Source organism: Aquarana catesbeiana, linkage group LG07 (genome assembly GCF_042186555.1).
Source record: "Aquarana catesbeiana isolate 2022-GZ linkage group LG07, ASM4218655v1, whole genome shotgun sequence".
In the NCBI taxonomy this organism is placed as follows: Eukaryota; Metazoa; Chordata; class Amphibia; order Anura; family Ranidae; genus Aquarana; species Aquarana catesbeiana.
Genome location: NC_133330.1, coordinates 25,154,679 through 25,175,923, shown reverse-complemented (window position 1 = coordinate 25,175,923; position 21,245 = coordinate 25,154,679). Strand labels below are relative to the sequence as shown.

The window sequence follows — 21,245 nt, the reverse complement described above, 5'->3', positions numbered from 1 at the left end:
ACAGAGAGAGAGACAGAGAGAGAGACAGAGAGAGAGACAGAGAGAGAGAGAGAGACAGAGAGAGACAGAGACAGAGAGAGACAGAGACAGAGACAGACAGAGACAGAGACAGACAGAGACAGAGAGAGACAGAGACAGAGAGAGACAGAGACAGAGAGAGACAGAGACAGAGACAGAGACAGAGACAGAGAGAGAGACAGAGACAGAGAGAGACAGAGAGACAGAGACAGAGAGAGACAGAGAGACAGAGACAGAGAGAGACAGAGAGAGAGAGAGAGAGACAGAGAGAGAGAGACAGAGACAGAGAGAGAGAGACAGAGACAGAGAGAGAGAGACAGAGAGAGAGAGACAGAGAGAGAGAGAGAGAGACAGAGAGAGACAGAGAGAGAGAGACAGAGAGAGAGACAGAGAGAGAGACAGAGAGAGACAGAGAGATAGATATAGATATAGATATAGATATAGATATAGATATAGATATAGATATAGATATAGATATAGATATAGATATAGATATAGAGAGAGAGAGAGAGAGAGAGAGAGAGAGAGACACAGTTGCACAGTGGTGCTCATAAGTTTACATACCCTGGCAGAATTTGATTTCTTGGCCATTTTTCAGAGAATATGAATGATAACACAAAAACATTTCTTCTTTCACTTATGGTTAGTGTTTGGCTGAAGCCATTTATTATCAATCAGCTGTGTTTACTCTTTTAAAATCATAATGGCGACAGAAACTACCCAAATGATCCTGATCAAAAGTTTACATACCCTGGTGATTTCGGCCTGATAACATGCACACAAGTTGACACAAAGGGGTTTGAATGGCTATTAAAGGTAACCATCCTCACCTGTGATCTGTTTGCTTGTAATTAGTGTGTGTATATAAGAGGTCATTGAGTTTCTGGACTCCTGACAGACCCTTGCATCTTTCATCCAGTGCTGCACTGACGTTTCTGGATTCTGAGTCATGGGGGAAAGCAAAAGAATTGCCAAAGGATCTGCGGGAAAAAGGTAGCTGAACTGTATAAAACCGGAAAGGAATATAAAAAGATATCCAAGGAATTGAGAATGCCAATTAGCAGTGTTCAAACTCTAATCAAGAAGTGGAAAATGAGGGGTTCTGTTGAAACCAAACCACGGTCAGGTAGACCAACTAAAATTTCAGCCACAACTGCCAGGAAAATTGTTCGGGATGCAAAGAAAACCCACAAATAACTTCAGGTGAAATACAGGACTCTCTGAAAACATGTGGTGTGGATGTTTCAAGATCCATAATAAGGAGGCACTTGAAGAAAGATGAGCTGCATGGTCGAGTCACCAGAAGAAAGCCATTACTACACAAATGCCACAAAGTATCCCAATTACAATACGCCAAACAGCACAGAGACAAGAATCAAACATTCTGGCACAAAGTCATTTGGAGGGATGAGACCAAAATGGAGCTTTTTGGCCACAACCATAAAACACTTGATTTGGAGAGGAGTCAACAAGGCCTATGATGAAAGGTCCACCATTCCTACTGAGAATCAGTGACTTTTAGCAGGACTGCGATAGCGCGGCGAACATTCTGACACTTTGTGGGAACCAGTGATACCAATACAGTGATCAGTGCTAATAATATGCACGGTCACTGTACTAATGACACTGGCTGGGAAGGGGTTAACAGCAGTGATTGAAGGGTTAAACATCTGCCTATGTGTAAAGTGTGTACTGTGTGACGCTTTTACTGAGGAATGTGTCAGGTTTTTAATTCCCTGCTTTGTAGAGAAACAAAACCCGGCTGTCGGAAGAAAGTTTGGCGTGGTTTACATACACAAAGCTCTCTCCGACAATCAGCGGGCCCCCAGCCATAAATCATTGGCCGGGAAACGGTGATTGGCATGTGTCGGAGCCAGCGACTGCACGGCCGGATGAGCAGACACACAGGCCCCCCAACCCCCACCCGGAAATGCACAATCCCGTGTATAAAATGCGATTCTGTGCAGCCGACCCGCAACGTAGCGGTAAAACTTCAGAGCGCGGTTGGCAAGTGCGTATTCTTGTGGATTTCGGAGGTAGAATATTGTGAGGATTTGTGAAAAGACAATAATCACCAGGACAAGGTTGGCGATAAGCTCAAGAGGTTTAAACTGCATCTTATTACATCATCCCACCGAGCGCACCTTGGAGAGCGAGCCGAGAACAATGTCACCATAATACAGGCATGTCCAAAGTCCGGCCCGCGGGCCAATCGCGGCCCGCGGTCCGGTTTCGGACGGCCCGCCTGGTAATTTTGACATATATATCTTTTGTGGCCCCCAACGAATCCCCGAGCGCCGGGGGCCATAAAAGATAGATATGCTGGCTGCCTTGGAGGGGGCGGGACAAGCGCCGTACAGGATACAGGAGAATTTCCTGTTTACACGGCGTCCTGTGTAAAAGGAAGTCCCGTCTCCTGCGCTGCCATTGGACAATTGTTTTGTCCATCATAGGAGGCGGGACTTTCAATTAAAGAGGCCGCCGTGTAAACAGGAATTTCTCCTGTATATCTGTTGGCGCTCGTCCCGCCCCCTCCCTGTCTCCTCCAAGGCTGCAGATGGACATGAATCAGGCTGCACTGACAGCAATGGTGAGTCTGCATTCATGTCAATGTGGTGGGGGCTGCCGTATTTATGTCAATGTGGTGGGGGCTGCATTCATGTCAATGTGGGGGCTGCATTCATGTGAATGTGGTGGGGCTGCATTCATGTCAATGTGGGGGCTGCATTCATGTGAATGTGGTGGGGGCTGCATTCATGTCAATGTGGGGGCTGCATTCATGTGAATGTGGTGGGGGCTGCATTCATGTGAATGTGGTGGGGGCTGCATTCATGTGAATGTGGTGGGGGCTGCATTCATGTCAATACGGTGGGGGCTGCATTCATGTCAATACGGTGGGGGCTGCATTCATGTCAATGTGGTGGGGGCTGCATTCATGTCAATACGGTGGGGGCTGCATTCATGTCAATACGGTGGGGGCTGCATTCATGTCAATACGGTGGGGGCTGCATTCATGTCAATACGGTGGGGGCTGCATTCATGTGAATGTGGTGGGGGCTGCATTCATGTGAATGTGGTGGGGGCTGCATTCATGTGAATGTGGCGGGGGCTGCATTCATGTCAATACGGTGGGGGCTGCATTCATGTCAATACGGTGGGGGCTGCATTCATGTTAATGTGGTGGGGGCTGCATTCATGTTAATGTGGTGGGGGCTGCATTCATGTCAATACGGTGGGGGCTGCATTCATGTCAATATTTATTTTTATTTATTTATTTCAGGTACTTATATAGCGCCGTCAATTTACGCAGCGCTTTACATATATATTATACATTCACATCAGTCCCTATACCCTCAAGGAGCTTACAATCTAAGGTCCCTAACTCACATTCATACCTATACTAGGGCCGATTTAGACAGGATCCAATTAACCTACCAGCATGTCTTTGGAGTGTGGGAGGAAACCGGAGTACCCGGAGGAAACCCACGCAGACACAGGGAGAACATGCAAACTCCAGGCAGGTAGTGTCGTGGTCGGGATTCGAACCAGCGACCCTTCTTACTGCTAGGCGAGAGTGCTACCCACTGCGCCACTGTGCCGCCCATGGGGGTGCATTCATGTTAATGTGGTGGGGGCTGCATTCATGTTAATGTGGTGGGGGCTGCATTCATGTTAATGTGGTGGGGGCTGCATTCATGTCAATACGGTGGGGGCTGCATTCATGTCAATACAGTGGGGGCCACATTCATGGCAATGGAGTGGGGGCCGCAGATGGGCACTGATTAGGCTGCATTGATGGGCACTGACCCTTATTTTGCTTCACAGTTCTTTATTTAAAATTTAAGATTTTTTTTCCTGAAACTTCATTTTTAAAGTGAAGGTGCGTGTTATAAGCAGATTAAATCCGGTATATCCAAATAACACGCCCAAGCTCATCTATTCACCACACACAGCACAAAGGCAAGAGAATTCTTGTTGGGCCGTGTATTAGTGCTCGGATGGACACACTTAGACCAAATTTTAATGGTTTAAGAATGTCAGGCAAAATGGTCGGCCCTCAAGCATGTTCTATTCATCAAATCTGGCCCTCTTGGAAAAAAGATTGGACACCCCTGCCATAATATATTCCTCATTATCTGAGCCCTTTGGCTTTGCTTGTAAAAAACGGCAAAATACGAGGAAATGAACCCGTGTGTAATAAACATACAACACGCAGACGTACACAGAGCCCAACCCGCCAAACCTGTCAGCTTTCTATTTATAGCCTGAGAATTATTTATAAAAATGACAATTGCTGTTGGTTATTTTCTCTAAAAAGTTTTCTTTGACAAGAAACAAAAAAAACACGACGACAGCTGTCAGCCCTGAACCTGAATACTGGTATCCCCCCTCCCCCGACTCCCGCCTGAAGATCAATGTTTTGCCTGCTGGGAATAAACGATTCATGTTGTCTCCATTAAAAAACAAAAGAAAATTCCTGTGATGAATCAAAGAGATTTTAACCACTTCAGCCCCGGAAGGATTTAGCCCCTTCCTGACCAGAGCATTTTTTTTTTTTTTTTTTTGAGATTCGGCACTGCGTCGCTTTAACTGACAATTGCGCGGTCGTGAGACGTTGCACCCAAACAAAATTGACGTCCTTTTTTACCCCATAAATAGAGCTTTCTTTTGGTGGTATTTGATCGCCACTGTGGTTTTTATTTTTTGCGCTATTAGGCCTCATGCACACGGGATGTAAAAATAACGTTATGAAAACGCCAGTATCTTTGCAGTGATATTTTTCAGCTTTTTTCAACGTTTTTGCAATAGCGTCTTTTAGCGTTTGAGTGTTTTTCCGCGTTAGCGTTTTTTTTTTCAAAATTTTTTTTTTTTTTCAATGGATCGAAAACGTTAAAAAATGTTGGTGAATGACGTTTTTGAGCGCTTTTGAGCGTTTATTAGCGTTAGAGCATTTTTACAGCTGAAAAATGTCTCTCAGAACCCACTGGTCCTGGGTTTTTTTTTTTACAGCTTAAAAACGCCTAGGTGGGCATGAAGCCATAGATTAACATAGACTGGCCTTTTTAAGCTGCAAAAAACGCACAAAAAAGCGGCTGTAAAAACGTCCGTGTGCATGAGGCCTAAACACAAAAAAAAAGGCGACAATTATGAAAAAAAAAAAACACCCGCAATATTTTTAACTTTTTGCTATAATATCCCCCAAAAATATGATTTTTTTTTCGCCTCGGTTTAGGCCAAAATATATTCTTCTACATATTTTTGGTAAAAAAAAAATAATAATAATAAAAAAAAAAAAAAAAAATCACAATAAGCGTATATTGATTGGTTTGTGCAAAAGTTATAACGTCTACAAAATAGGGGATAGTTTTATGGCATTTTATTATTATTTTTTTTTTTTATTTTTAAATTAGTAAAGGCGGCGATCCGCGATTTTTTTTTTTATCATGACTGCGACATTATGGCGGACACATCTGACACTTTTGACACTATTTTGGGACCATTGGCATTTATACAGCAATCGGTGCTATAAAAATGCACTGATTACTGTGTAAATTACATTGGCAGGGAAGGGGTTAAACAGTAGGGGGGCGGTGAAGGGGTTAAGTGTGTCCTAGGGAGTGATTCTAACTGGGGGGGGGGGGGCTACTACTCACATGACAGGAGCAGTAGATCTCTGTCATATCACTAGGCAGAATGGGGAAATGCCTTGTTTACATAGGCTTCTCCCCGTTCTTCCGTTCCGTGATACGATTGCGGGCACCCAGCAGACAGAGTCCGCGGGTCACGGAGCACGCGCCCCACAGATCTTGTGTCTCTGCAAAGAAGGAACACGGATCTCTGTCTTCTTACAGTACAAGCACCGCCCCCCCCCCCACAGTTAGAAATCACCCCCTAGGGACACTTAAACCTTTGATCGCCCCTGATGTTAACCCCTTCCCAGCCAGTGTCTTTAGTACAGTGACAGTGCATTTTTTTTTAGCACCAATTACTGTATTAGTGTCACTGGTCCCCAAAAAAAGTATCAAAAGTGTCAATTAGGTGTGCAATTTGTTCGCCGCAGTCCCACTATAAGTCGCTAATCGCCCGCCATTACTAGTGAAAAAATAAAAATCAAAAAATGCCATAAATATATCCCATAGTTTGTAGACGCTAAAACTTTTGCGCAAAGCAATCAATATACGCTTATTGGGGGCTTTTTTTTTTTTTTTTACCAAAAATATGTAGCAGAATAAACATTGGCCTAAACTGAAGAGGAAATTAAAATTTTTATTGGATGTGTTTTATAGCAGAAAACCTTAGTTAGACCTATGGCTCGTACACACGATCCGAAAACCGGACGAAAAATACCGCTTTCGACGCAATCGTACGATAATCGGATCATTAGCACAGAGCTTTCGAGAGCCGATCACAACAGTGATTGGCTCGTACGATGATTCCTCGTATACGATACCAGATCGTACGATTTTCGTTTAGTCAGTACAGTTGTCGTCCGAAAATACAATCACAAAAAAAAAAAAAAAAAATCACATTTTTTTTTTCTGACGTACGAGAATTTTCGTGACTTTAGTAACCCATTCAATCTCTACTTGCGACTAGTGAGCGGAAAAAAGTCGGAATGGTCTGTGGTCCGATTTTCGGATCGTGTGTACGGGGCATTACCGGTATTTCTATGAGCCTTTCAGGACAGCAGCTACTTCATGGTGCTGTCCTGAAAGGCAAAAGGGAGAAAAAAAAAAAAGTTTTTTTTTCAAAATTGTTGGGTTTTGTTTTTAGTTTATAGCGCAAACAATAAAAACCGCAGAGGTGATCAAATACCATCAAAAGAAAGCTCTATTTGTGAAAAAAAAAGGACGTCAATTTTGTTTGGGTGCAACGTCGCACGACCGCGCAATTGTCAGTTAAAGCGACGCAGCGCAGGATCGCAAAAAAGTGCTCTGGTCAGGAAGGGGGTAAAATCTTCCGGGGCTGAAGTGGTTAAAATCACTTTATCACAGGGGAAAAAAGAGGACATGAACTTTGTGTGCAGCGTCGCATGACCGTGCAATTGTCAGTCAAAGTAACACAGTGCCGTATCGCAAAAAATGGCCTGGTCAGGAAGGGGGTAAAGCCTTCTGGGGCTGAACTGGTTAATTCATTTTTAATATTCAAAGCAAACTCCCCCACACGTCTCCATGCTATATTTTGCTAAGAGATCACTTAGAAAAACACCCCCCCTGGCATTTCTAGCCGCAGCCATCTTGAGTAAAAGTGGATGATCCATTTACTTAATGGGAACCATCTGCTCTTAGCTCAGGCATGCAGGCAGGAGCGTGTGCTTAGCTCAGAACCCCCCCCCCCCTTAAGACTCCTGGATGTGTGACAATTTAAAAAATAGTTTTTTTTTTTTTTTACTTTCTGCTATAAAACATATCCAATAAAAAAAAAAAAAAAAAAATCCAAATTTCCTCATTCGTTTCGGCCAATATGTATCCTTCTACGAATTTCTGGTAAAAAAAAAAAATCCCATTAAGTGTATACTGATTGGTTTGCGCAAAACTTATAGCGTTTACAAATCCACTGATCGCCTCCTCCTGTGTCCAATCACAGTGGGTGCGGGTCACCGGCGGCGCGTGTGCGCACCCCAGACCCGGCAGTGCAAGAATCATGTACAGGTACGTGATCCTGCCCAGGGGGAGCCGCTTTGCCGCCGCATTTTTATAGTATACAGCCAGCAAGCGGTTGAAAAAATAAAATAAAAAACACATCTTGTGGCAAAATCATGTGTTTTGTTTTTTTTTCCAGCAGCCATTATCAGCAAAACGTAAAAAAAAAAAAAAAACCAAACAAAAAAAAAAAACTAGAATTTAGAACCACAGTATTACATTATTATTATTATACAGTTTACGCAGCGCTTTACAACATTAGGGAGGACAGTACAATTACAATACAATTCAATACAGGAGGGATCAGAGGGCCCTGCTCGTTGGAGCTTACAATCTACAATGCAGGAACCCGCACTGGATTTGCAGGGTTCTTGCATCGCACCCGAATCGCACAGTGGTTCACACTGAGATCTGCGAACCGCTGCGGGTGTCAATGTAGAGCTAACGACACCCCCAGATTGGTCAGCAGATTTGCAGTACGAACAGTGAAATGGTGCAGGAATCGGATCGCATAAGTGTGAACACCCCATGCAATCCGATTCCAGTGCGGACCAAAAAAAAAAAAAAGGGTCCTGCACCATTTTTTTGCAAATGTGTTCACCAGTGTGAACCAGGGCCTACAGTGCTATTAAACCCCAAAAAAACATTCTATATTGCCGATCATTAGATGTGGTGGCTGCATTCATTTTTAGGAGATTACTTCTTTTTTTCCACCTGTAATACACCTCCTGCATTAGAGCACCCCCCACTTTGGATGAAGGAATATATATCTATCTATCTATCTCTATCTCTATCTCTATCTCTATCTCTATCTCTATCTCTATCTCTATCTCTATCTCTATCTCTATCTCTATCTCTATCTCTATCTCTATCTCTATCTCTATCTCTATCTCTATCTCTATCTCTATCTCTATCTATATCTCTATCTATATCTATATCTCTATCTATATCTCTATATCTCTATCTATCTTTCTCTCTCTCTTCACATACACACACACACACACACACTTGGTGTCAAGTTAAAATCATTTTTGCTAGAAAATTACTTACAACCCCCAAATATATATATATTATATATATTTGGGGGTTGTAAGTAATATTATAGCAAAAAATGATTTTAACTTGAAACCAAAGTGTCAGAAAAAAAAAGGTTTAGTCTTCACAGATCTAAGTTATTTCCTTTGATCTAAAGAACAAAACGTTACAATGTTAATAGTTGGCTCAGCTGCTGAAAAATGTTGCAATACTTGGCACACTGCCTGTTTTTTTTTTATTTGTTGTTGTTGACATCTGTCGGCTTCAGCAGAGAATTCTGTGCATAGAAAGAATCAGGAAATGCTTTAAGATTGCGAGGTGGGCGGGGGGGGGACGCAATAACAATTCATCGTGCAGCTCTAACAGTTACAGCATTTTTTTTTTTTTCGCTTTTGGGATAAAGGTTTTACAAGAATAAATTAAAGCTGATCATTTTAAGCACCCCTGTCAGTATTAACCACTTGCCTACCGGGCAACATTTACCCCCTTCCTGCTCAGGCCAATTTGCAGCTCTTAGCGCTGTCACACTTTGAATGGCAATTGCGCGGTCATGCTACACTGTACTCATTTGACTTTTAACATTTATCTTTCTTTTTTTGTTATCATTTTTTTCTTTTAGTGATATTTAATAACCACTGGGTGTTTTTTTGCTTGTTTTTTTTTCACTTTCCAGCACATCCCACTGATGCTCAATTTGGATTGAGATCTAAAGATCTTGGAGGCCAAGTCAACACTGCAAATTTCTTGCGGAGTTCCTCAATCCAATTCTTGAATGCCTCAGACCAGGTCACCTTCCTCCATTGCTCGGTGGTCCAGTTTGTGACGCTCGTGTGCCCATTGTAGGAGCTTCTGGCTGAGAACACGGGTCAGTATGGGCACCCGGACCAATCTGCAGCTATACAGCCCCCCCCCCCCCATACACAACACACTGCATTCAACACATCAACTTCAGGGACAACATGTTCACTTGTTGCCTAATACATCCCACCCACTCTCTGAGGCCATTGTAGTGAGATAATCCGTGTGATTCCCTTCACCTGTCACTGCTCAGAATGTTCTAGCTGATCGCTGTTGTTTATAAATAAAGCTCCCCCACTGTCACGGCTCCGCCCCCCATAGTCCCTCCCCCGCAGGTCCGGACACATTTGGTTCCCCCCCTCAGTCCCTCCCCCGCAGGTCCGGACACATTTGGTTCCCCCCCATAGTCCCTCCCCCCCGCAGGTTCAGACACATTTGGCCCCCCCCCCTCAGTCCCTCCCCCGCAGGTTCGGACACATTTGGTCCCCCCCCTCAGTCCTTCCCCCGCAGGTCCGGACACAGTTGGTTCCCCCTCTCAGTCCCTCCCCCTCAGGTCCGGACACATTTGGTTCCCCCCCTCAGTCCCGCACACATTTGGTTCCCCCCCTCTCAGTCCCTCCCCCACAGGTCCGGACACATTTGGTTCCCCCCCTCTCAGTCCCTCCCCCACAGGTCCGGACACATTTGGTTCCCCCCCTCTCAGTCCCTCCCCCACAGGTCCGGACACATTTGGTTCCCCCCCTCTCAGTCCCTCCCCCACAGGTCCGGACACATTTGGTTCCCCCCCTCTCAGTCCCTCCCCCACAGGTCCGGACACATTTGGTTCCCCCCCTCTCAGTCCCTCCCCCACAGGTCCGGACACATTTGGTTCCCCCCCCTCTCAGTCCCTCCCCCACAGGTCCGGACACATTTGGTTCCCCCCCCTCTCAGTCCCTCCCCCACAGGTCCGGACACATTTGGTTCCCCCCCTCTCAGTCCCTCCCCCACAGGTCCGGACACATTTGGTTCCCCCCCCTCTCAGTCCCTCCCCCACAGGTCCGGACACATTTGGTTCCCCCCCTCAGTCCCTCCCCCACAGGTCCGGACACATTTGGTTCCCCCCCTCTCAGTCCCTCCCCCACAGGTCCGGACACATTTGGTTCCCCCCCTCTCAGTCCCTCCCCCACAGGTCCGGACACATTTGGTTCCCCCCCCTCTCAGTCCCTCCCCCACAGGTCCGGACACATTTGGTTCCCCCCCTCTCAGTCCCTCCCCCACAGGTCCGGACACATTTGGTTCCCCCCCCCTCTCAGTCCCTCCCCCACAGGTCCGGACACATTTGGTTCCCCCCCTCTCAGTCCCTCCCCCACAGGTCCGGACACATTTGGTTCCCCCCCCTCTCAGTCCCTCCCCCACAGGTCCGGACACATTTGGTTCCCCCCCCTCTCAGTCCCTCCCCCACAGGTCCGGACACATTTGGTTCCCCCCCTCTCAGTCCCTCCCCCACAGGTCCGGACACATTTGGTTCCCCCCCTCTCAGTCCCTCCCCCACAGGTCCGGACACATTTGGTTCCCCCCCCTCTCAGTCCCTCCCCCACAGGTCCGGACACATTTGGTTCCCCCCCCTCTCAGTCCCTCCCCCACAGGTCCGGACACATTTGGTTCCCCCCCCTCTCAGTCCCTCCCCCACAGGTCCGGACACATTTGGTTCCCCCCCCTCTCAGTCCCTCCCCCACAGGTCCGGACACATTTGGTTCCCCCCTCTCAGTCCCTCCCCCCCCCAGGTCCGGACACATTTGGTTCCCCCCTCTCAGTCCCTCCCCCACAGGCCCGGACACATTTGGTTCCCCCCCTCAGTCCCGCACACATTTGGTTCCCCCCCTCTCAGTCCCTCCCCCACAGGTCCGGACACATTTGGTTCCCCCCTCTCAGTCCCTCCCCCCCCCAGGTCCGGACACATTTGGTTCCCCCCTCTCAGTCCCTCCCCCACAGGCCCGGACACATTTGGTTCCCCCCCTCAGTCCCGCACACATTTGGTTCCCCCCCTCAGTCCCTCCCCCACAGGTTCAGACACATTTGGTTCCCCCCTCTCAGTCCCTCCCCCACAGGTCCGGACACATTTGGTTCCCCCCTCTCAGTCCCTCCCCCACAGGTCCGGACACATTTGGTTCCCCCCTCTCAGTCCCTCCCCCACAGGTCCGGACACATTTGGTTCCCCCCTCTCAGTCCCTCCCCCACAGGTCCGGACACATTTGGTTCCCCCCTCTCAGTCCCTCCCCCACAGGTCCGGACACATTTGGTTCCCCCCTCTCAGTCCCTCCCCCACAGGTCCGGACACATTTGGTTCCCCCCCTCTCAGTCCCTCCCCCACAGGTCCGGACACATTTGGTTCCCCCCCCCTCAGTCCCTCCCCCACAGGTCCGGACACATTTGGTTCCCCCCTCTCAGTCCCTCCCCCACAGGTCCGGACACATTTGGTTCCCCCCCTCTCAGTCCCTCCCCCACAGGTCCGGACACATTTGGTTCCCCCCTCTCAGTCCCTCCCCCCCCTAGGTCCGGACACATTTGGTTCCCCCCTCTCAGTCCCTCCCCCACAGGCCCGGACACATTTGGTTCCCCCCCTCAGTCCCTCCCCCACAGGTCCAGACACATTTGGTTCCCCCCTCTCAGTCCCTCCCCCACAGGTCCGGACACATTTGGTTCCCCCCTCTCAGTCCCTCCCCCACAGGTCCGGACACATTTGGTTCCCCCCCTCAGTCCCTCCCCCACAGGTCCAGACACATTTGGTTCCCCCCTCTCAGTCCCTCCCCCACAGGTCCGGACACATTTGGTTCCCCCCTCTCAGTCCCTCCCCCACAGGTCCGGACACATTTGGTTCCCCCCCTCTCAGTCCCTCCCCCACAGGTCCGGACACATTTGGTTCCCCCCTCCCAGTCCCTCCCCCGCAGTTCCGGACACATTTGGTTCCCCCCTCTCACACAAGGACTCGCCCCCGCTGACTCACCCTCTCCGGCCTTCTTCAGCTGCAGACAGAAGCCGTGGGAGGCCTCCGCTGGAGACGAGTCCAGCCTCCGCCTCGTCTTCTTCTCCTCCTCAGGGACCTCTTACAGACCGCCGCCTCCTCCTCTCACTGCTCGGTCGGGTTCCCCCCCATCCCCCAACGGGGCCCTGAGAACATCCACAGCCCTCCTTCTGGACGTACTTCCTGAAGCCTTCTGTCTCCGAGCACGTGACCAGGGGGGGGAGCTCCTCGGGAGTCACGTGAGGCGGGGCGGAGACTTCTGCCTGCGCCTTCTGTCAGCGGGGTCACGTGGGGGGACCTGACGTTACCTCAGCCCTGCGATGGTCTACAAGAAAATGGCGGCTTACGTAGGTGCCCTAGCATTCCGTCAGCGGGTCACGTGGGGAGGGGAGGAATGGCCGATGGTCTACAAGAAAATGGCGGCCGGCGGCCTGTGAAACTGCTGTATTTGAAGGCGATAATTCCACCAATTCATCATAGCTCCCAACTGTCCCTGATTTGGAACAATGTCCCTCATTCCTCCTCATTTGTCCCTCATTTTGGTCTGATCTATATAGATGTGTATAAAATGCACTTTTAATCTATCAAAAAGTTTTTTCCAGTGCTAAACCTTTCATCTGATTTCTGAATAGCTGCATTTGTAAATTCAAAAAGCCAATATAAAGGAATAGTAGTGGTAAAAAAAGCACTTGTGGGTTTAACCAATCTTTTATTTATTATACAATTGTCCTTTAAGGTGGCGTGGCAAAGGGTGTGTCCTATGCCTGCTTACTTTTGCAGATATGTGTCCCTCATTCCCATCTCAGAAAGTTGGGAGGTATGGATTATCACTGCCCACCCCTGGACTCTTTTTGTATTGGGACATTTTTTAACCACCAGGCACTTTCACCCCCCTTCCTGCCCAGGCCAATTTTCAGGAGTCAGCGCTGTGGCATTTTGAATCACAATTGCGCGGTCCCATGACTGTATCCATATGACATTTGTATCATTACCCCCCCCCCCACTTATAGAGCTTTATTTTGGGGGCATTTAAAGGGTTACCCCACTTTAGTGGGGAACAAAATAGCAAATAATACAAATAAATACATAATGCAAAATAATAATTTGTATCTTAGTGCAAACTTCTGGGAAAATCAGTGAGCCAACCACACAAGAAATATATATATATTTTTTCTTAACAAAAGCGGAGTTACTCTTTAACTGCTTGCCAACCAGCGGCCACAGTTATACTGCGGCAGAATGGCTCGATTGTGCAAATCGCCGTACCGGTACGGCGGTCCCTTTAATGGCTATAGCAGGCGCACGTCTGCGGCGGGACTCCAGAGCTGATGCGCCTGGCCGGCGGCCGCAATGTCCGCCGGCCACCTGCGATCACTCCTCAGAGAGCCAGAACGGGGATCTATCAATGTAAACAAACAGATACCATTCTGACAGGGGAGTAGAAAGAGATTGTCTGTTCCTAGTGATCAGGAACAGCGATCTCTCTCTATTCCCAGTCAGTCTCCTCCCTCCACAGTTAGAAACACCTCCCAGGGAACACTTAAAGGGACACTAAACCTTCGTTTTTTTTTTAACCGCTTGCTAACCAGCCGCCGCAGTTTTACTGCGGCAGAATGGCACGGCTGGGCGAAACGACGTTATGTTACGTTGCTTCACCTTTTGGGCACTAGGAGGCGCGCGCGCGCTGCCGGAGGCGCGCTTCCGGAGGCGCGCTTCCGCAGCGTGTGCCCGACCCCGATGTGATCGCTCGTGACAGAGCGAGAACCGGGATCTGTGTGTGTAAACACACAGATCCCGGTTCTTTCAGGGGAGTGGAGACAGATCGTGTGTTCATACTAAGTATGAACACCGACCTCTGTATCCTCCTAGTCAGTCCCATCCCCCCACAGTTAGAACACACACATGGGAACACAATTAACCCCTTGAACGCCCCCTAGTCTTAACCCCTTCCCTAAAAATGCCATAAAACTATCCCCTATTTTGTAGACGCTATAACTTTTACGCAAACCAATCAATATACGCTTATTGCGATTTTCTTTACCAAAAATATGTAGAAGAATACGAATCGGTCTGAACTGAGGAAAAAATTCGCTTTTTCGATAAAAAAAATGTGGGATATTTATTATAGCAAAAAGTAAAAGATATTGTTTTTTTTTCAGAATTGTCGGTCTTCTTTTGCTTATAGCGCAAAAAATTAAAATACCGCAGAGGGGATCAAATACCACCAAAAGAAATCTCTATTTGTGGGAAAAAAAGGACGTCAATTTTGTTTGGGTACAACGTCGCACGACTGCGCAATTGTCAGGTAAAGCGACGTATATCGCAAAAAATGGCCCGGTCATTGAGCAGCCGAATCCTCCGGGGCTGAAGCGGTTAAACAACAAACATATCATTCTTACCTCCACTGTGCAGCTCGTTTTGCACAGTGTGGCCCTGAACATCATCTTCTGGGGTTCCCCGGCGGCTCTCGCGGCTCCTCCCTGCCTCGGTAAAACCCCTAGAAGAAGCGCCCTCCTGGGGGGGTTACCTTGCGTGCGCGCTCCCGAGTCCAGCATTTGCGTCTATAGACACAGAATGCCGGACTCAGTCCCGCCCCCCCCGGCGCCCACGTCATTCGATTTGATTGACAGCAGCGGGAGCCAATGGCTGCTATCTATCTATCCAATCAAGAGCTGAGAACCCCGGGCAGAGAGGAAGAGCGCGTCTCTGCCGAGGGATCGAAGGGCTCAGGTGAGTAAAACAGGATGCATAGGATGCATTAAGGTGAAAAAACACGAGTGTTTAGAACCCCTTTAACCCCTTGATCGCCCCCTGGTGTTATCCCCTTCCCTGCCAGTGTCATTTATACAGTAATCAATGGCTATTTTTAGCTCTGATCGCTGTATAAATGTCAATGGTCCCAAAAAAGTGTCCGATCTGTCCGCCGCAATGTCACAGTCCCTCTAAAAATCTCAGATCACCGCCATTACTAGTAAAAAAAAAATATTAAAAATATTAAATATATTTTTAAAAATGCCATAAATCTATCCTCTATTTTGTAGACGCTATAACTTTTGCACAAACCAATCAATATACGCTTATTGTGATTATTTTTACCAAAGATATGTAGAAGAATACATATTGGCTACATATTGGAAAAAATAGCTAGATCAAGGTTTGAGCTAGGTCAATGCCAAGTAAGGGTCAGGGTCAGAATATTCTGGGCAGGATTCAACCACTTGACCCCCAGAAGATTTACCCCCCTTTATGACCAGGCCATTTTTTGCGATAAGGCACTGCGTTACTTTACCTGAAAATTGCGCGGTCGTGCGACGCTTTACCCAAATATGTCCTTTTTTTTCCCATAAATAGAGCTTTCTTTTGGTGGTATTTGATCACCTCTGCGGTTTTTATTTTTTGCACTAAAAAAAACAAAAAAGGACAGGCAATCTTGAAAAAAAAAAATATTTTTTACTTTCTGCTATAAAACATATCCTATAAAAAAAGAAATCAAAAAATCGAATTTCATCATCAATTTAGGCCAATATGTATTCTGCTACATATTTTTGGTAGAAAAAAAGTCCCAATAAGCGTATATTGATTGGTTTGCGCTAAAGTTATAGTGTCTACAAACTATGGGATATATTTATTAATTTTTTTTTTTTTTTTACTAGTAATGGTGACAATCAGCGACTTATAGTGGGACTGCGATATTGTGGCAGGCATTCGGACACTAACACTTTTTGGGAACCAGTGACACTAATACAGTGAATAGTGCTCAAAAATATGCGCTGTCACTGTATTAATGACACTGGCTGGGAAGGGGTTAACATCAAGGGTGATGAAACGGTTAACTGTGTGCCTAACCAGTGTTTGTGTGTGCTGCTTTTCCTGGGGGGGGGGAGATGGACCCTAGTCCCTGCTTTGCCAGGAACACAGGATCAATGCTTTCCCTCCTGCCAGAACGGCGATCTGCCTTGTTCACATCTGCCTTGTTCACATAGTTCACAGCCGGCACGCCAAGCCCTCTCTGTGGGCATGCCAGGAAGAAATGAGAAAAGCACACACTGACTGCGATCCATCCCCAAGCTGATTCGTCCACACCATACCGCACCCCCCCCATCGAACTACATCCCCCACAGGTCTCTAGGGCCAGCGGTGATGTGTCCGAGGTGGGTGTGACTGAGAAGAAGCGACCACGGGTGATGTGCGGGCGGAAATCCAATCATAGAAGCTGTCTCATCCACACCGCAATCCCCCATTAAACAATATCTCCCACAAATCTCTGGGGTCAGCGGTGACGTGTCTGGGGTGGACATGAACACACGGCTGGGATCAGGGGTGATGTTCGGGCAGGAATGAGCTGCCGGATCGGGACACACTGGAGACAGGTGAGATGTTAAAATGGACATACAGTTATCTTTCTATCTCTCCGTGGTATTCCGCTTCTTAGAGGCATAGGCTCAAGCTGCTGACCGGAGCCATGCAATACCTGTATACCTGTACCATCTGCTGGTGGGTACCTTTCCCTTCAACTCCCTCCTGTCCGGTTTCACCTCCTTCATCCTGGCCCTGTGTCTAGGTCAGGATCCAGATTATCCCTAAATTTTTTTGGATTAAAGGGGTTGTAAACCCTCGTGTGTTTTTTCACCTTAATGCATCCTATGCATTTACTTACCTGAGCCTCGAATTTCCGTCGGCGCGTCCCCACCCTCCCTCTGTCCACGTGTTCCCGGCTCTTGATTGGATAGATTGATAGCAGCGCAGCCATTGGCTCCCGCTGCTGCCAATCAAATCCAATAATGCGGGGGGCGGGGGCGGGGCCGAGTCCGGGATTCGGCCTCTATGGATGCCGAATGCTGGACTCAGGAGCGCGCTCGCAAGGTAACCCCCCCCGGGAGAGCACTTCTCCTAGGGGGTTATCTGATGCAGGGAGGAGCCGCGAAAGCCACCGAGGGACCCCAGAAGAGGAGGTTCAGGGCCACTCTGTGAAAAAAAGAGCTGCACAGTGGAGGTAAATTTGATATGTTTGTTATTTAAAAAAAAAATTACCCTCACAATCACTTTAAGTACAGTTTTCTTTCTATCTGTCCATGGTATCCCACTTCTTAGAGGCATAGGCTCAAGCTGCTGACCGGAGCCATGCAATACCTGCATACCTGTACCATCTGCTGGTGGGTACCTTTCCTCTCAACTCCCTCCTGTCCGGTTTCACCTCCTTCATCCTGGCCCTGTGTCTAGGTCAGGGTCCAGATTAACCACCAAAATTTGTTGGATTAAATTTATAGTTTTTCTAAATTGAAAAAAATAAATTAAAAAATGTACATTTAAAATAGCAGTCCTGGGAATTGTGCCCCATCAAAGGTGTCATTGGGCCTCATTATGGGTATTAGTATTGGTGGGGGGAATTGTGCCCTTATGTTGGTATCAGTGGATAAAACAGTGCCCCAGTGCTCAGCAAATGCATCCTTACCATTGCCCAGCAAATGCATCTTTATCCAAAAATGCATGCGCATGTAGAGTTGATGTTTTTTTTTTCAATAAAAAAAACTGTATAATGGAAAGCTCTGTTATTGTGTTTATCTTTTAAGACCAAAGCTGTTAACTCGTTTGGACAACTGTACGAGTTGTTTTTTTTAAACTGAAACCTTGGTATTCAGGTTTAATTGCAGTGTTGGCACTTTGAAATAAATACGTTGGTTTTGTGTTGCAGTTTGGGCACTCGGGCTCAAAAAGGTTCGCCATCACTGATGTTGGCGAACCGCCAGGGGCGGACTGATAACTCATGGGGCTCCCGGGCAATAATAGATTATGGGGCCCCCAAGCAATCAGAGATTATAGGGCTACACAGTATACAATCACACAGTATACAATCACACAGTATACACATACATGTGCACACAGTATACACAGACAGATGTAAAAAAAACACAGATTTATACATACTGTCCCTGGTTTTACTGAGCTGGCAACCCTGATGGGGCCCCCTAGTGGCCCAGGGCCCTCGGGCAGTGCCCAAGTGGCTCAATGGTCAGTCCGCCCCTGCAAACCGCAGTTCTGTCTGTCTGCGGGATGATCGGTGGGTGCCGGCGGACATTGAGTCTGCGGTACCGGCTGATCGGCTCCCATTGTGTATAGTTACAGGGGGATCGAGCCGCCGGTGGCGCTAATTCGCGCCGCTACCCAGAAGTGCACAATCAAGTATATATATATATATATATGTAATCCTGTGCACAGCTGCCACCCTGTAGCAGTAAAAAATGTTCAATTAGTATCAGTGTCGGTGTGTTTTAGGTAGGACAAAAAAAAGCAAAATGCGCACCATTGTTTCTGGGCTGTATTATGGGTACAAACAACAACTAACATACATATATGTAGTATTGCTGTAATCGGGAGCAGGAGAACTTATTTTGGGTTGTCCTTTGGTGGTAGGTTATGGTAGTAGCAATAAATATACAGCTAAACTAAAAAAAAAATGATTTTTGTTTACTATTTTGGTCCAGTTTTCCTTTGATAATTAAAAAAAAAAAAAAATCAAGAGATATTTGTTACCATTTACCACCAAATTGGTCCTGAAAAAAATGCGGTATAATCCACCTGGCTGTACCAGGTAGTTGTGATGATTTGTACAATTTTAATAACACATATGAAAGTTGCAAAATTGTGCTTAGCCATTAAGATTTGTTTTACCCTTGATCATTAATCAGTGTGATCCAGGGGTAGGGGGACAGAGAGCTGGGCCATTGTGTGTATAAGGCAGCAGTGTGATCCAGGGAGAGGAGGCAGAGAGCCAGAGCATTGTGTGTATAAGGCAGCGGTGTGATCCAGGGAGAGGGGGCAGAGAGCCAGAGCATTGTGTGTATAAGGCAGCCGTGTGATCCAGGGAGAGGGGGCAGAGAGCCGGAGCATTGTGTGTATAAGTCAGCAGTGTGATTGGGGGGGGCAGAGAGCCAGAGCATTGTGTGTATAAGGCAGCAGTGTGATCCAGGGGGAGGGGAGCAGAGAGCCGGAGCATTGTGTGTATAAGGCAGCAGTGTGATCCAAGGAGAGGGGGGCAGAAAGCCGAAGCATTATGTGTATAAGGCAGCGGTGTGATCCAGGGGGAGGGGGACAGAGAGCTGGAGCATTGTGTGTATAAGGAAGCAGTGTGATCCAGGGAGAGGAGGCAGAGAGCCAGAGCATTGTGTGTATAAGGCAGCGGTGTGATCCAGGGAGAGGGGGCAGAGAGCCGGAGCATTGTGTGTATAAGTCAGCAGTGTGATTGGGGGGGGGCAGAGAGCCAGAGCATTGTGTGTATAAGGCAGCAGTGTGGTCCAGGGGGAGGGGAGCAGAGAGCCGGAGCATTGTGTGTATAAGGCAGCAGTGTGATCCAGGGAGAGGGGGGCAGAAAGCCGAAGCATTATGTGTATAAGGCAGCGGTGTGATCCAGGGGGAGGGGGACAGAGAGCTGGAGCATTGTGTGTATAAGGAAGCAGTGTGATCCAGGGGGAGGGGGGCAGAGAGCCGGAGCATTGTGTGTATAAGGCAGCAGTGTGATCCAGGGGGAGGCGGACAGAGAGCCGGAGCATTGTGTGTATAATGCAGCAGTGTGATCCAGGGGGAGGGGGGCAGAGAGCATTCTGTGTGTACAAGGCAGCGGTGTGATCCAGGGGGAGGGGGACAGAGAGCCAGAGCATTGTGTGTATAAGGCAGCGGTGTGATCCAGGGGGAGGGGGACAGAGAGCCAGAGCATTGTGAGTATAAGGCAGCAGTGTGATCCAGGGGGAGGGGCAGAGAGCCGGAGCATTGTGTGTATAAGGCAGCAGTGTGATCCAGGGGGAGGGGGACAGAGAGCAGGAGCATTGTGTGTATAAGGCATGTAAAATTCATGTTAGTGCTCCACGGGATTCAAAGTTGTAAGTTTAGTGGTCATTGAGGTCCGAAAGGTTGGACACCACTGCATTAAAGGAACAGTCATCAGGATTGTATTAAATTGTGGTTTATTAAAGCATGTTCATCACACTAATACTGTAACATGGCACTTAGGGAAGAGGTCTTTGGCTGGTTCACTTGGCTTTGTTCACAGCCTTATATAAAATAAAACGAAGAGTCAGTGATGCTTCTTTACTGGCACGTGTTATAAATCTGGATTTGTTGGTTGATGGCGTTGAGGATATCCTTCATTTTCTCTTCAAGGCCTTCCAGCTGCTTTGCTTTATCTTGCAGAATAACTTCATTTTTCTCATAGGCCGTTTCCAAATCTGCAAGTAGAATCACAATTAGGAGATGATTAGTGCTGTTCTTCTACATACTTATTTGTCCCGTATTTAGTAAGACAAGAACAAAACTAGACTTAGCAATCATGCTGTATCTGAAAGCTTACAGTAGTTGCTAGTGTTGAAGCTTGGGCTATGCCCTGCCCCCACACACACGCCTATTGGCCCATCATTATATTGGGCAGTTTCTCTGGCCAATAGGATTTTGCAGTTGGAAGTAAGAGGCAGGCAAGGGTTGGCACTATTGGGAAGTGCCGATGCTTTGCCAACCCGAATGACCCAGAATTTGGCCATGACAGGTTAGTTTAGGAGGCAGCTGTGGGTACGTCAGATGGCCAAAAGTTTGTGGTTATCTATTTGCCCACTAATATGTGGACACCATTTCAAATCAGTTCAAGTGTTTCATTGGAAAGTACTGTTAATGCTACATTATAAAGTTTTAGACATTTTAGATAATTGTGTGGTTCCAACCTTGTGGCTTGATTTAAGGGGGTAAGCCCTTTTCTGTTCCAGCAT

At 47.5% G+C, this 21,245-nt stretch overlaps 2 protein-coding genes across 5 annotated transcripts in view; both read right to left on the bottom strand.

Annotated features, from left to right (window-relative positions):
- The window catches only part of USP19 (ubiquitin specific peptidase 19), a 176,648-nt gene extending 163,901 nt beyond the window's left edge, over positions 1-12,747 (bottom strand). The window contains exon 1 of the mRNA XM_073591813.1: positions 12,478-12,747. The gene's annotated coding sequence lies outside the window, so the exon portion shown is untranslated. The remainder of the gene's footprint in view (positions 1-12,477) is intronic.
- A 7,689-nt stretch (positions 12,748-20,436) lies between these two features.
- LAMB2 (laminin subunit beta 2) overlaps positions 20,437-21,245 on the bottom strand; it is a 136,804-nt gene continuing 135,995 nt past the window's right edge. For all 4 annotated transcript variants that reach the window (XM_073591809.1, XM_073591810.1, XM_073591811.1 and 1 more), the window contains one exon: positions 20,437-20,714. In XM_073591809.1, the coding sequence (XP_073447910.1) occupies positions 20,578-20,714 (137 nt within the window). In that variant the 3' untranslated portion in view covers positions 20,437-20,577. The remainder of the gene's footprint in view (positions 20,715-21,245) is intronic.